This window comes from Haliotis cracherodii, unplaced genomic scaffold, assembly GCF_022045235.1.
Source record: "Haliotis cracherodii isolate W230 unplaced genomic scaffold, xgHalCrac1.p SCAF_11, whole genome shotgun sequence".
NCBI lineage: Eukaryota > Metazoa > Mollusca > Gastropoda > Lepetellida > Haliotidae > Haliotis > Haliotis cracherodii.
In genome coordinates, this window is record NW_027266266.1 from 13,279,733 (window position 1) to 13,292,441 (window position 12,709).

Here is a 12,709-nt window from a genome sequence, read left to right on the forward strand (position 1 = left end):
AAAACACATGTCATGTAAGTGATCTCAAAATACAACATAATGAGCGAGTGAGTTGGTATAGTTTCATGCAGCTTGTTAGCAATATTCCAGCTATGGGCTTCACACATTGTACCCATGTGGTGAATTGAACCCGGGTTTCAGAGACTGTTTCACCCACTAGGCTACCCTTGCACACCAAATACAAAAGAAAGTATATTAGGAATTCAGACAATAGATATTCTCACCAAATTCATTAATTCATTAATGGAAGCTATATTGAAATTCAAATTTTGACAAATTAGGATGAGACTGTAGAAGCATTTATCTAAGTTATTATGGATATTAAATATCTACCGTTAATTGGTAGTCCATCATAGACAGTGATAAGAAATTCAACTGAAAAGTACAACCTGAACCATCAACTAAAAACTATGTATATTACATTAAAGGGGCCGGTCATGTATTACCGGTATGTTCTCATTCATTTTTGAGACAACCCTCCCTGAAAGAAAATGCAAAGCACTTTATATTTTATTGTCCATTTTGTCAAAAGCCTCCCCTAGAGACTCTCACATTTTAGGGTGACCCTCCCTGTTTGTTCTGATCTGAATTCAAATATTCATGACTCATTATCATATTTTATCATTCATCCTATCTTTTTTGAAAATTAACTAAATAAAGATTAACTATAACATGCAAATCTGCCAAAATATTGGCCTGGCAAAGTTTAAATTAATCATAATTACTGTTATAAAGTTTTGGATCCATCGTCTCTTTCTAAATACAGTGAAACCCAACTTTGACTTGTGTGGCATTGTTGAATCATCTACCCAATGTTCTTTATGCATTGATATGCATCTGCTCAGAGTGGTCAAAGTCTGTGTCTGACACATAGTGTGCTACAAGGGAGACATCAGTTTGTGTCTAGCCAAACTGTCTGATAATCTCAAGGGCTGCCTTGGTAGCATCAAGGGATGTAGCTAATCCTAAATAAACATAAAACAAGTGACATCATCTCTTCTACAGAACACATGATCAAAGCCTGCCCCACCTTTGATGTTTATTACCTTGCTACTCTAAAAACAGCTAATTAGCAAAATGAACTCAATGTCAACTCATTGTGGACTAGGGATTAACAGGGCAATTAGTGTCGGGTGGGTATTAGTACTTGCAATTGTCTGTTAATTACTTAATTGAGTAGTGACGGCTTAGTCAGTTGTGCCTTTACAATTGTTATTCAACTTATCGAGTCAGTTTACTATGTACCATGCTTCTTGGGACCAAGGAAATGTATCTTGCTGGATAACAGTTTTTTTCTAATTTATCAGAGATCAGAAATAATAATAATGACGTTTTTGATGTGCATTTCTTTGTTGTGTTCACTAGGATGATGGTGATGGTGATGGTGTTTGAATTATTAGACACTATTTATTCCAAAAGAGGAATAGGGTTGGTGAAGAGGCAAAGCTTATTTGAACAACATATATATTGATATACAGAAACTGTACAACAAACAGATTAACTGTATCTACAGTTGAAACTATCATGATGCAAATTTTCACTGAATCAAAGTCATATCTTTTCAAGACTCAGATCAGGTTGTAGTGATTGAAGGTCACATTAAACTTGCTAATTTCAAATCATTCATCCCACACTTATGATTTGGTTTGTTGTTTTATGCCGCACTCAAGCAATATTCCGGCTATATGTAAATAATCGAGTCTGGACCAGACAGTCCAGTGATTGACATCATGAGCATCGACCCACACAATTGGGATCAATGACATGCATCAACCAAGTCACCGAGCCTGATCGCAACCTGATGGCGTTAGTCAACTCTTTAGACGAGCATTGTCGCCCGTTACGGAAAGTATTGGGTTTCAGCTTGACATTGAGTACTTTAAACTTTAAGGTGAAAAATACATTCACAACAGTCGGTGAGTAAATTGGAGTAGGGGAATAATTTCGAAGGTAAACTTGTTTCAACGTTTAACAACTACATGCATTTGTGTTTGTATGAGACGATGTGTCTTTAATTCCATATATTTTACTTCAAAGCATGTTATCACAATAAATTGAGTCGGGTATCGGATAAGTTGGAGTAGAGGCTAATTTCTATTGTAAACCTGTTTTAACATTTCACAATTATTGGTCTTTGCAAGTTATCAATCCTAGTTTAATTTCATTTATTTTACCAAGGTAAGAAAAAAAATAAGGTGTCATTTTCGTCAAGTAATAATCGCCGTTTTCGCTTTCGGCGAGTATTTCGCCAGTCAGTGCTGTTTTGCTAAGGTGTCGTTTCAGCTATAACCCGCTTATTGCACATTATTAGTTTCAATTTATATTTATAATCATTTTAACCACTGTACTAAGTAAAAAATTGAAATAAAAGTATATAGAAAATAAACAAGCACTTGTTATAAAATGTGCATCCGCAGGCAATATTTATAAGATAATCCTGCATGTAGCTGTGGCCATCACACTGAAGATGCACTTCACTTCTTTTTCATATGTCCAAATTACAATGATTTAAGACAGAATATGTACTATTATGTTAAGGGATATGATCTAAATTCAATTCTATTAGGTAATCCTGAAACGACGTCAAAAATAAACTTAGAAATTCTTAAATCAGTAGAAGACTACATTCAGCTATCCAATAGGTTTTGTGATTGTACATAGCATCTTAAATTTATAATACTATTCCTTGCCGTATATTGCAGTACACTATTACTACTAAAAATGCGACCTGACAGCGCCGACAACGTAGTTTCTATAATTAGAACATGTATATAATTGTTTCCTTGACTGTACTTTTGTCATATCATATTGTATTCTAATTCTGGAGCGGTATTCAAATAAGTTTTTGCTTGTTTACCCATCCAGTTCACATATAAATGTTTAAAACAATATTTAGTAAACAAATAATTTAAACTCATGCAACAACATAGCGTGTGAAGACGATAGACCACTGAAAAGAGCATATATATGCACATCCAATGACCCCTGACATCACAAGGCATTGTTTTGCCTGGGTGTCAGGCAACAGAATACTACGAATTACATCACAGGGTACTGTGACCTGTTTGAAAAGTTAGGTACTGTATTCTAAAGGTAGGCCCAAAATTCTAGACAATCCAGTGATTGATATTGTGAACATCAATCCACACTGTTAGATGGTCACTGTCAGATGCCATGAACCAGGTCACTGAGCCTGATCACCTGATCTATTAGGTTATCTCTTATGGGTGAGGCTAAAACGGCACCTCAGCAAAATGTCACTGATTTCTCCAACAAAAACAGCACCTTGATTTGGCAAAAAGGGCTACTAATTGTTGTCTGTTATCTGGAGAGACATGTTGATTCCTGGCCGAAATATATATAAATGAAATTTCTATAAAATTACTATTTATTTCCTACTTACTAAAATAAATATGACATATATAGTATACCTGTTGTCCAGTTTCTTGACATTTTCGCCAGACTCAGGTTCAGCTTGACATTGAGCTAATCTGAGTAAAGCTACTTAAAACTTCAAAGCATGTGATCTTTCAATGATAAGTTTAGTTGCACCTCCCAATCAGAATCATGAGTAAATTTGAGCAGAGGCTAATTTCTAATGTAAACTATTTTTAGGTGACTAACATTTAACAATTATTTGTGTTTGCAAGTTTAATTGCATTTATTTTACTTCAAAGAAATCAAAGCATATTATATTTTCACAATAAGTTTAGTTGCATCTCCAAATCAGAGTCGGCAAGTAGATGCTAGTTTTTAATGTAAACCTTTTTGAAAATTTCTCAGTTATTTGTGTTTACAAGTGACCATGCAAGTTTAATTTCATGTATTCGGGCATATTCAGACCCAAGGTAAAAAAAATAACAAGGTGCTGTTTTCACCAGGCAATAGTAGGCGAGGTACTATTTCCCTTTATAGTATTACCCTCTCTTACAACTAGCATAGGTTGATGGGGACCAATTCCAACCCGGAATCCCCAAATGAGTGGGTATGGTTTTACGCTGTTTTTAGCAATACCACAGCAAGGGACACCTGACATAGACTTCACACATTGTACCCATGACAAGAATCGAACCTTGGTCTTCAGCACTTCAACCACTATGCTACCCCACCGCCAAAATTCCCAACATGATAAAGTTGTCATCACGGTATTCTTCAACAAGTTCAAGTGAAAATATCCATACCTTTCAAATGTCTTATCTTCCACTTCACTATGTTCACTGTTGCAAAACTCCTGTCATTTAATTTGTTCTTGATTATTCACACCTGCAAAAGTAAGTTTAGTCGGTACGGTATGAACTAAAAAAATGAGTCACTATAGAGTATCTAGATAAAGGAATACAAGTAAGCAAACATATTTCTACATCATATACATTAGCAAGGATTAACATAAATTAGGTAGATTGCTTATCCTACAAAAATTAAATCACACATTTACTAACATATATAACACAGAATAAGTGGCTTACAGAAGATAAATAACTTTAATACGTGATCAATATGATTAACATATTCCTTACCTGAATCAGAGACCATATAACAGTCTATGTATTATGGTCTCTGTCTGAATATGTCACATCTGCAGCTCCCTGCAATCGAGGTTGTGAAACATTTCTGCTGTAGGAATATTACATCCGCTGGGATATCCCTTGTCACACTGCCTGGCATGGTAGGCAAACGCATATTCCATACACCACATAGGTATACTTCCTAATACACACTGTCGAAATCCCCGCGGCTCCCAATATGGCCTGTATGAACTGTAATCGGCCAACCTCGTCTCTTTCCGTAACTGCTGCAGAAATGACCGCTCGTCATTCGTGACCAACTCGTGTTATTCCGGGACAAGCAAGTCTACCCATAATTCCCTGTATGGCCGAGGGCGCCATTTTGGAACACAATTGTAAACAAACACTCAAACCTCGTGTACTCGATGTACACCGTGATGCTTGATTGCGATATGCTTACCTCTTGTATCGATACATTGTTCTTAATCACCCGTAACTCGGAAATCCCGGTCGAAATCCACCTGAGCCATCCACAACGAGGACGTCAAGTATTTCGAAAACTCGATTGACAGCGAAGGAAGGAAGAGCAGCTTGCAGATGCCAGGTATGTAGCAGGGCTTCGAGACATAATGTTCCATGATTTCTATACAGAGATCTTATGGAATGGATTGATTTAGATATTTTCCTGATCTCCATGTTACTACTATAAACGTCAAGGGCCTTTTAGTTTTGTTGTTTTCGGAAACCCTTTGTTATTATTATGATCAAGTGTTTGTTGTGACATGGTATTTCTATTTGGGCTTGCATAAGAGCTACAGGTGCAGGACTTTTAAGGGTCGTGTCCTTATTCTCAACATAACGCTGGGATTTGATGATGAGGGTTAGTTACCAAGGGTATAAATCTGGCAAAGTGCATGTCAAACAAAACGTGACATTCAATTCCAATCATGTGTTGCCACCTGAACCACCTGAAAGTGAGATACGGATTACAATGAATAATGACAGCTTATCAATCTTTAACAAATTCACACTGAAACATTGAAAGGATAAAGACAACTTAGTTGTTTTCTGTTTCAGCATGTTCAGGGTTTGTGGGCAGGTTCACAGACATCCTCAGGGAGGATACCAAGTATTGAGTGAGTATTTTTGTTTGTGATAAATACAAACTACATGTATTCATCATGGTATATTTCAATGTAATGTGAAAGTCACACTCACAATAGTCCAGCTCTGTGATGGCAGCCTGTAAATAATTGAACATGGACCAGGCAATCTAGTGATTGTTATTTTCAGCAAAGATCCATGCCCTCAGAGTATGATGACAACCTAGTCTGACCACTCAATTCATTAGTTGATTAGTGTTTGCAGCGGTAGAAACTAACACTTTCACTCCACTAGTCCTAAAATGATAGCATATAGCAAAACCTTTAAAATGTCAAAATGACTAGTGCCAATTTCTAACCCTGGTGTTTGGATGTTGTGTTTGTGTGTGTATGTATGAGTGTATTTAGGTTGGTTTGTTGTTTAACGCCGCACTCAGCTGTATGACGGCGGTCTGTAAATAATCGAGTCTGGACCAGACAACCCAGTGATTCATATCATGAGCATCGAGCCATGGAATTTAGATCAATGACATGCATCAACCAAGTCAGAGTCTGACCACCCGATCCCGTTAGTCACCTTTTACGACAAGCACAATGACCTTTTACGGCAAGCATGGGTTGCTGAAGACCTAGTCTACCCCGGAATCTTCACGGGTCGAGTGTATTTAACTTAAATCATGAATCCTATACTTGTTTCTCTGTGCTTTTACAATGTAACCCAAATTTTCTCGGGAATAATAAAGTACTCTCTTATTTATATCATTTCTGAACAAAGTGTCATATCAAGGTTAGATCTCTGTCAAAACAGTGCCATGGAAAAGCCAAACAAATAGCCTAGAAATAAAAGTAAATACTGCATTGCATTAATCTGCATTTCAAGAAAATGTGGCAATAATTCATGGAATGATATTCACCTCGGTGAGGATCTCTCTGCATTGTCGAACAAGTTATTTCCTATGTAATGTATGTGTTGAATGACCCTGACTTTGTTGTCAAAATATTGTTTTAACATTTGTTAAATATGGGGATAAATGTCATCTCTGAATGTTTGACATGAATTATTATGATTAGGGTAGTTCTAAGTCGGAATCACAACCGGGGTCTTTTCATTTGAATCAAATGTACAACATGTACAGTTTGGACATTTCTGTGATGTGAATGCTACTTATGTTTGTAGAATGTCCGGATGAATAAAAGAGACAGTCATCCGTGCAGCATCAATGCAAAGAAAGACCATAGAAGAGCAACAGTGAGTGGTAAATATTTTGAAATTATTCTGTTTGGTTCATATGGTTATTTTGCAAATATGTCTTCAGTTTGTTCCTTATCGCTGTAGGCACGGATGTCCTATTATCTAAGGCACTACAATTTTCTGTGCAGAGTTGCATCTCTTGGGCTTAGCAGAAACCTATAGTCATGGGTTCAAATCCTGGTTCTCCCCGATTATGTTGCTAGGTTTGTCAGCATTATACACATACTCGTGGGATTCATCAAAGACCTGCATCACTTAGGACTTTCTTCCCACATCAAACTAACATGCAGTGATATATCTGGAATACTGTTCAAAGTGTTAAAGCCAAATCATTTATTTAACACTGCATCCAGCAATAGTTTGGCTATATGACAAGGATTGTGAATATATATTTTTCCATGTTGATGAGTTGAAACAATCACTAAATGACATCTCTTAAAAAGATTCCCAGCATTCCAAGCCTAATTAATAGATAAGGTTGTGATTGAGTAGGCTCATTGATCACATGTAATCATACCACAGTGATGTGGGATATTGTCCATAATAGTTATCATCGGTTTGTCTGGACCGAGTTCATAACATTAGTCACTGGTTTGTCTGGTTGAGATTTGAGATGTGATTATCTTAAATGTTTAGCATATAGACTCACATATGACAACTTAAGTGATTTTGCTGCCTTCTATCTGTAAGTACATGTGGCAACAATTCTTTTTGATTGCTAAAATCTTTTTACATAATGCTGCAGAAACTGAAGTCCTGCTTGAGATCCCTGGATGAGTACTCCAGGTTGACAGTCTGGAAGGACCAGACAAGGGAGTCCTAAACAGAGGCTGCACCCCTTCAGATATCAGAGGTGATTTGCAGACAGCGATGATGAGGGTCCTGTTATTTCAATGGAGGCCGACCGAGAAATAGTATGCCAAATGGTACTGGGACACACAAAGGCTGGTCTGGCTAATGTGAGAAGACCAACCAATGCCAAGCTGGAGTGGAATTCTTCCAGGACATTCAGGAAATTCTTGTAAACACTTGAAAGGAATGATAAATGGGACTTATTGTCTTTAAATGTGGACCCAAACACCAAATGGAAAGTTCACAATTCTACTAACACAATGCAGCAGAGATAGAGTCTAACTGGTATCCCCTCATCCTGGTTCCTGTTCATCCAATGCAATATAGAAAGAAAAGGAGGATTGAGGGAAAGTAAGTCATCTGAACTGGTGAACATAATCCGTAGGTACTGTCAAGCGAACAGTTATCACACTCTGTTATGAGTATTGAAGAATAGGATGAAATTGCATACTGCATCAGGAACCATCATGTGAACACTGTTCAATGTGCGATATACTATAGGCATATGAATAAAAGAAATTGATAATTTGATTGTTGCTTATGTTTCATTTGCCAGCTGTGTAAATGGGGATGTTTCATGATTTTGCCTCAGTTTAATAGCCACACTTATCTTATGAAACCATGCATTGCTTGGGCATCTCAAGATAAATAACACATGTTTCCTTTGCTCTGAAAATGTCTGATGACACATTGATCTGTTATGTCAAAGGTTAAAGTCACAACCAGACAAAAAGTTTGTTTGTGGTCTAACTCTTCCTTTGGGCAGGGGTCGAAGTTGGAAAAAGGTCGTGTGTGATCTATATATACTACATTTTCCCTTAAATTGCCTTTTCTACAGAAGTCTTAGTAACTCTTATACATATACTGGTTACATTACTTCCATATTTTGGTCAATGATATGTTGAATTCTACCAAAGGACTGCATATTTGGTTTATGTGCTGGATAGCTCTTTGAAATGTTTTTGAAATATTTATCACTGATATTGAAGGTCAAATTCACACTCAGAAGTGATAACTCATGAGGGGTTGAAGTGTAAGATCAAGGAAACAGTGAAGGGGTCATTCATAAAGTATTTCTGCAATTATAACTAAAATGCCTATTTCTGGAGATATTTGTGAAGTATTAAGCACATCGTTGTTATATTATTTGAATACACATATATGTGCAGTGGTTACAACTCCAGTGTAAAATTAACTGTCAATCCCTTTTAATAAAATAATTCACAGTAACTGAGGAAGAGCTTACTGTAGTACCATAAAACTAGGGTGAGGCAAATGTCAATGAAGTTAGTATTTTGGATATAACAAGTACATGTACCGTTACAAATAGTCTTATTATCATCTCACTAGGACCAAAGGCCCAAGTGAGCACATTGTCAATGACTTTTTCTTTTTCTCAGTACAAACTGGAAGTCTGGACATGAAATTTAAGGATATCATTATACAAGAACTGATGTTTGTTCATTAAATACCATTAACATCCGAAAAGGACAAAATATGAAATTGAACAATTTTCTTCTCCAAAAATGTTTTAGGAGGATATTTACCATTAAAATAACACAGAATATTACAACAGGTACCTGTAATGCACAGGCTAACATTATTTACCAGAAGCAAGTCATGAAGAAAATTTGCATCCGGATACCTTCCGGATACCTTCCAGATGCCTTCAACAACCTTCAAATTGCTTGGTATTTTCAAGTTAATTTTTTTATGTGTTTCACACTTAAGTGAACAAAATGCACCCCCCAAATTTTGACATTTTTTTTGGAAGGTTTCCGGAAGGTATCCGGGCCGGATCCAAAATGGGAAGGTATCCGGAAGGTTTCTGGAAGGTTTCCGGAAGACGGAAACCTACACTTTTTTTGCTGTGTTTTACATCACTTTAATGTCTGGTTTGATTACATACCGCCGTCGCATGGCAAGAGTACTGCTGTGCGGTGTCATGAGAAAACACACACCTCTTTTTATGCAAATTGTACAAATGGCGGATGATCCGTTAGAGCAGGACATGCTTGCCCTTTTCGCGAACGCCCTGTGTCATGACTGATTTTCAGTGATCCATTCACTGAATTGTCACCGTTATTTTGCCTTTTGCGCACAGTGGAATCTGTTCCGGCAGATGGTTGGGACTGAGTGTTCTCTGGCGTTGATGTTAAATATTTACACAAGCATTTCGGGAATTTAGTTAACGCTGTATCCTGGAATCCCCATGTTCACAGAGTTACAATGTAGTTTTGTTGAAGGTGGGAATGGGGCGGAGTTGCGTCCCTTGGGCACGCCAGAAACTATGATTGTGGGTTCGAATCCCGGTACACCCTGATTATGTTTCTAGGTTTGTCAGCACCATACCCGTGCTCGTGGGTTTCACCAAAGTGGTAAAAATCTGAGACCTGCATCACTTCGGGCTTTCCTCCCACATTAAGCTGACACGCTGTGATGTAACTGGAATACTGTTAAAAGCGGTGTTAAACCCAACTCACTCACTCCTTCTTTTTGCAGCCGAAAGTGCGTTTTGCCTGTTTACTCCCTCAAGTATCCTCATCATGGACATTCTCATGGCAGCGTTTTTGGCTCTCTACCTTGGGTCACGTGGATTGGTCAGCTCGCTTCCTTGTCCGCCTTGTAGGTGCCAAGTCTTCAAAAATGGAACCATGCAAATGAATTGTATTAACACCAATCTGACGGAGATACCCTCGCCTCCAAAGACAGGGAAGCACAAATACAAGTTATCCGTGTACTTCATTGGGAACCGCTTGCCAGTATTGACCAAGAAGATAATGACACCACTTCAAACTCATCAAAATTTGTATTATCTCAGTCTAAGGAGAAACGGTATTCGGCAAATATCTTGTGATGCATTTCAAAGTCTGGATATGTTATACGGATTAGATATAAGCGATAATAACGTGACGAATACAAGTCTTGAGAAATCATTTTGGGGCTTGAGAAATCACACCAGTCTACGACTTAACATCAGTTCTATGGGATTGCACGTCAGCGATGACTTTTTTCACCACTTGCAACACATTCCTGATCTAAACATCACAATGAGGAATAACTCGCTCTCTGAAATCCCTCATACAGCAATGAAAGTCCTCCGTCATCTCAGCTACTTAGACCTTGGACGGAATGATTTCTCCGACATTAAACTACCAGAAAATTACACACTTTGGACATATGAGCTAAGACTGGATAACAATAAGTTCAGGAAATTTCCAAATTTCTGCATATTAAACTCTTACAGATCACAATTTCCAAATTTAAAAAGACTTCACTTTAAATACAACAAAATGGAAGATCTGAACAGTGACCATTACGACTGTTTGCATTCTCTGACCCATCTATACCTTGATGGCAGTCCTCTACGTATTTTAAGGAGAAATCAGTTCGCAAGACTCCCCAAGTTGTACTTGATATCACTGGCATACGTAGGGTGTGCAATGGACAAAATAGAAGGCTTTGTTTTCAATAATACGGCTTTAAAACATATTGACTTCCATAAAAATCACATTTGGATTAATGAACACAATTTGACAATGTTTCATGGCTGCACGTCACTGGAATCGCTGAACTTGGAGGATAATATTCTGCAAAAAATGACTCAAAATGACTTTGATCAATTGTTTAAAGATCTTCATTTCCTGATGTATTTAACAATAGGTAGGGGAGGTCTTTATTATATTCCAAGAGTCATAACATCAAGTTTAACAAAGTTGAGAAAGCTTGAACTATATGGAAACGGAATTCCCTCTTGGGAGGACGGTCGACTAGACAATCTTACAAGATTAGAGACATTACGTATGAGAAATAATAGAATTACGGTGATTACACTACGTTCATTTCCTGAACATTTTATAAAGGGTGCAATGAGTTTGGACTTTAGCCATAACATATTCTCATGCACTTGTAATTTGTTATGGTTTGTTGAGTGGATGAAGTCAAATGAGAAGATAATATCATATCTGTCGGATTACAGATGTGAAAGTCCTCATTTTCTCAAGGGGACTGGGCTCCTTAATCTGACGTTATCTGAAAATAAATGTCTGTTGAGTCAGAATGAGCGAATCATCACCCTAGCTGCAGGAGGCATATTGATAGTGTTCCTGGTAGTCGGGGCTTTTTTGTATCGCTACCGTTGGCACATCCGTTACTTCATCTATATGGTCAGATACAGTCAACGTCAGGAAGTGGACACTCGCGAATACGAATATGACGCGTTTGTGGCCTACTCTGCAGCAGATCGTCAGTGGGTCATTCGGAATATGTTGCCTGTTCTGGAAGGAAATGAAAACCTGAAACTCTGCGTTCATGACAGGGACTTTGAGGTTGGAAAATTAATCGTGGATAACATAGTTGATGCCATTGAAACAAGCCGAAAAATCGTCATCGTCCTCTCCAATGAGTTTGCCCAGAGTGACTGGTGCCTATTTGAGCTGAACCTCATTCAGCATCACGTGCTGGAGAATGGACAGCGCCTCCTGGTGGTGGTGATGCTGGAAGAGATAGACACACGTCACGTGACCAAAGCTATGAGAGCCATGTTGCAGACGACAACCTACCTGATGTGGGGAGAGGAAGAGTATGCCAGAAAAGCCTTCTTCGACAGGATGAAGATGATATTGCGGAGGCAAGAACAAAATTAACAGAAAAGAAGGTTGTCAGTTTAAAGAACACAATAATCTGATTGTTACTGTGTCAGAGTGGAGTATTCCGGAGACGGCCTCCGTGGTCTAGCGTCCGACCGGAGAGCGGAAGGTCCGGGGTTTGATCCCCGGCCGCGTCATACCAAAAGATGGTACTTCTTAGCCTGTCTGGCGCTCGGCATTAATGAGCTAAAACAAGGACTGGTCTGCTCGGAGTCAGTACACTGTGTCAGAGTGGAGTATTCATGTTGTATTCATGGGGTATCTTCCAACGTGGACGGCCTCCGTGGTCTAGCGTCCGACCGGAGAGCGGAAGGTCCGGGGTTTGATCCCCGGCCGCGTCATACCAAA

At 38.3% G+C, this 12,709-nt stretch overlaps 1 protein-coding gene and 2 long non-coding RNA genes across 5 annotated transcripts in view; 2 read left to right on the forward strand and 1 right to left on the reverse strand.

Annotated features, from left to right (window-relative positions):
* LOC139455403 (uncharacterized) overlaps positions 1-4,954 on the reverse strand; it is a 5,723-nt gene extending 769 nt beyond the window's left edge. The window contains exons 1-2 of the long non-coding RNA XR_011652476.1: positions 4,518-4,954; positions 4,182-4,263 (exon numbers count right to left, since the gene is read on the reverse strand). This is a non-coding gene — a long non-coding RNA (uncharacterized lncRNA). The remainder of the gene's footprint in view (positions 1-4,181; positions 4,264-4,517) is intronic.
* Positions 1-12,410, forward strand: part of LOC139455406 (toll-like receptor 3) — a 15,656-nt gene extending 3,246 nt beyond the window's left edge. The window contains exon 2 of the mRNA XM_071236959.1: positions 10,215-12,410. Coding sequence (XP_071093060.1) covers positions 10,259-12,358 — 2,100 coding nt within the window. The 5' untranslated portion in view covers positions 10,215-10,258 and the 3' untranslated portion in view covers positions 12,359-12,410. The remainder of the gene's footprint in view (positions 1-10,214) is intronic.
* LOC139455405 (uncharacterized) lies at positions 4,867-8,275 on the forward strand. 3 transcript variants are annotated; one of them, XR_011652478.1, is made up of 4 exons: positions 4,867-5,109; positions 5,583-5,641; positions 6,786-6,864; positions 7,606-8,275. It is a non-coding gene; the product is annotated as an uncharacterized lncRNA (long non-coding RNA). The 3 variants fall into 3 exon arrangements; XR_011652477.1 differs by lacking the exon at positions 4,867-5,109 and having other exon boundaries at positions 5,263-5,641; XR_011652479.1 differs by lacking the exon at positions 4,867-5,109 and having other exon boundaries at positions 5,263-5,641; positions 6,786-6,857.
* Positions 12,411-12,709: the final 299 nt, after the last annotated feature.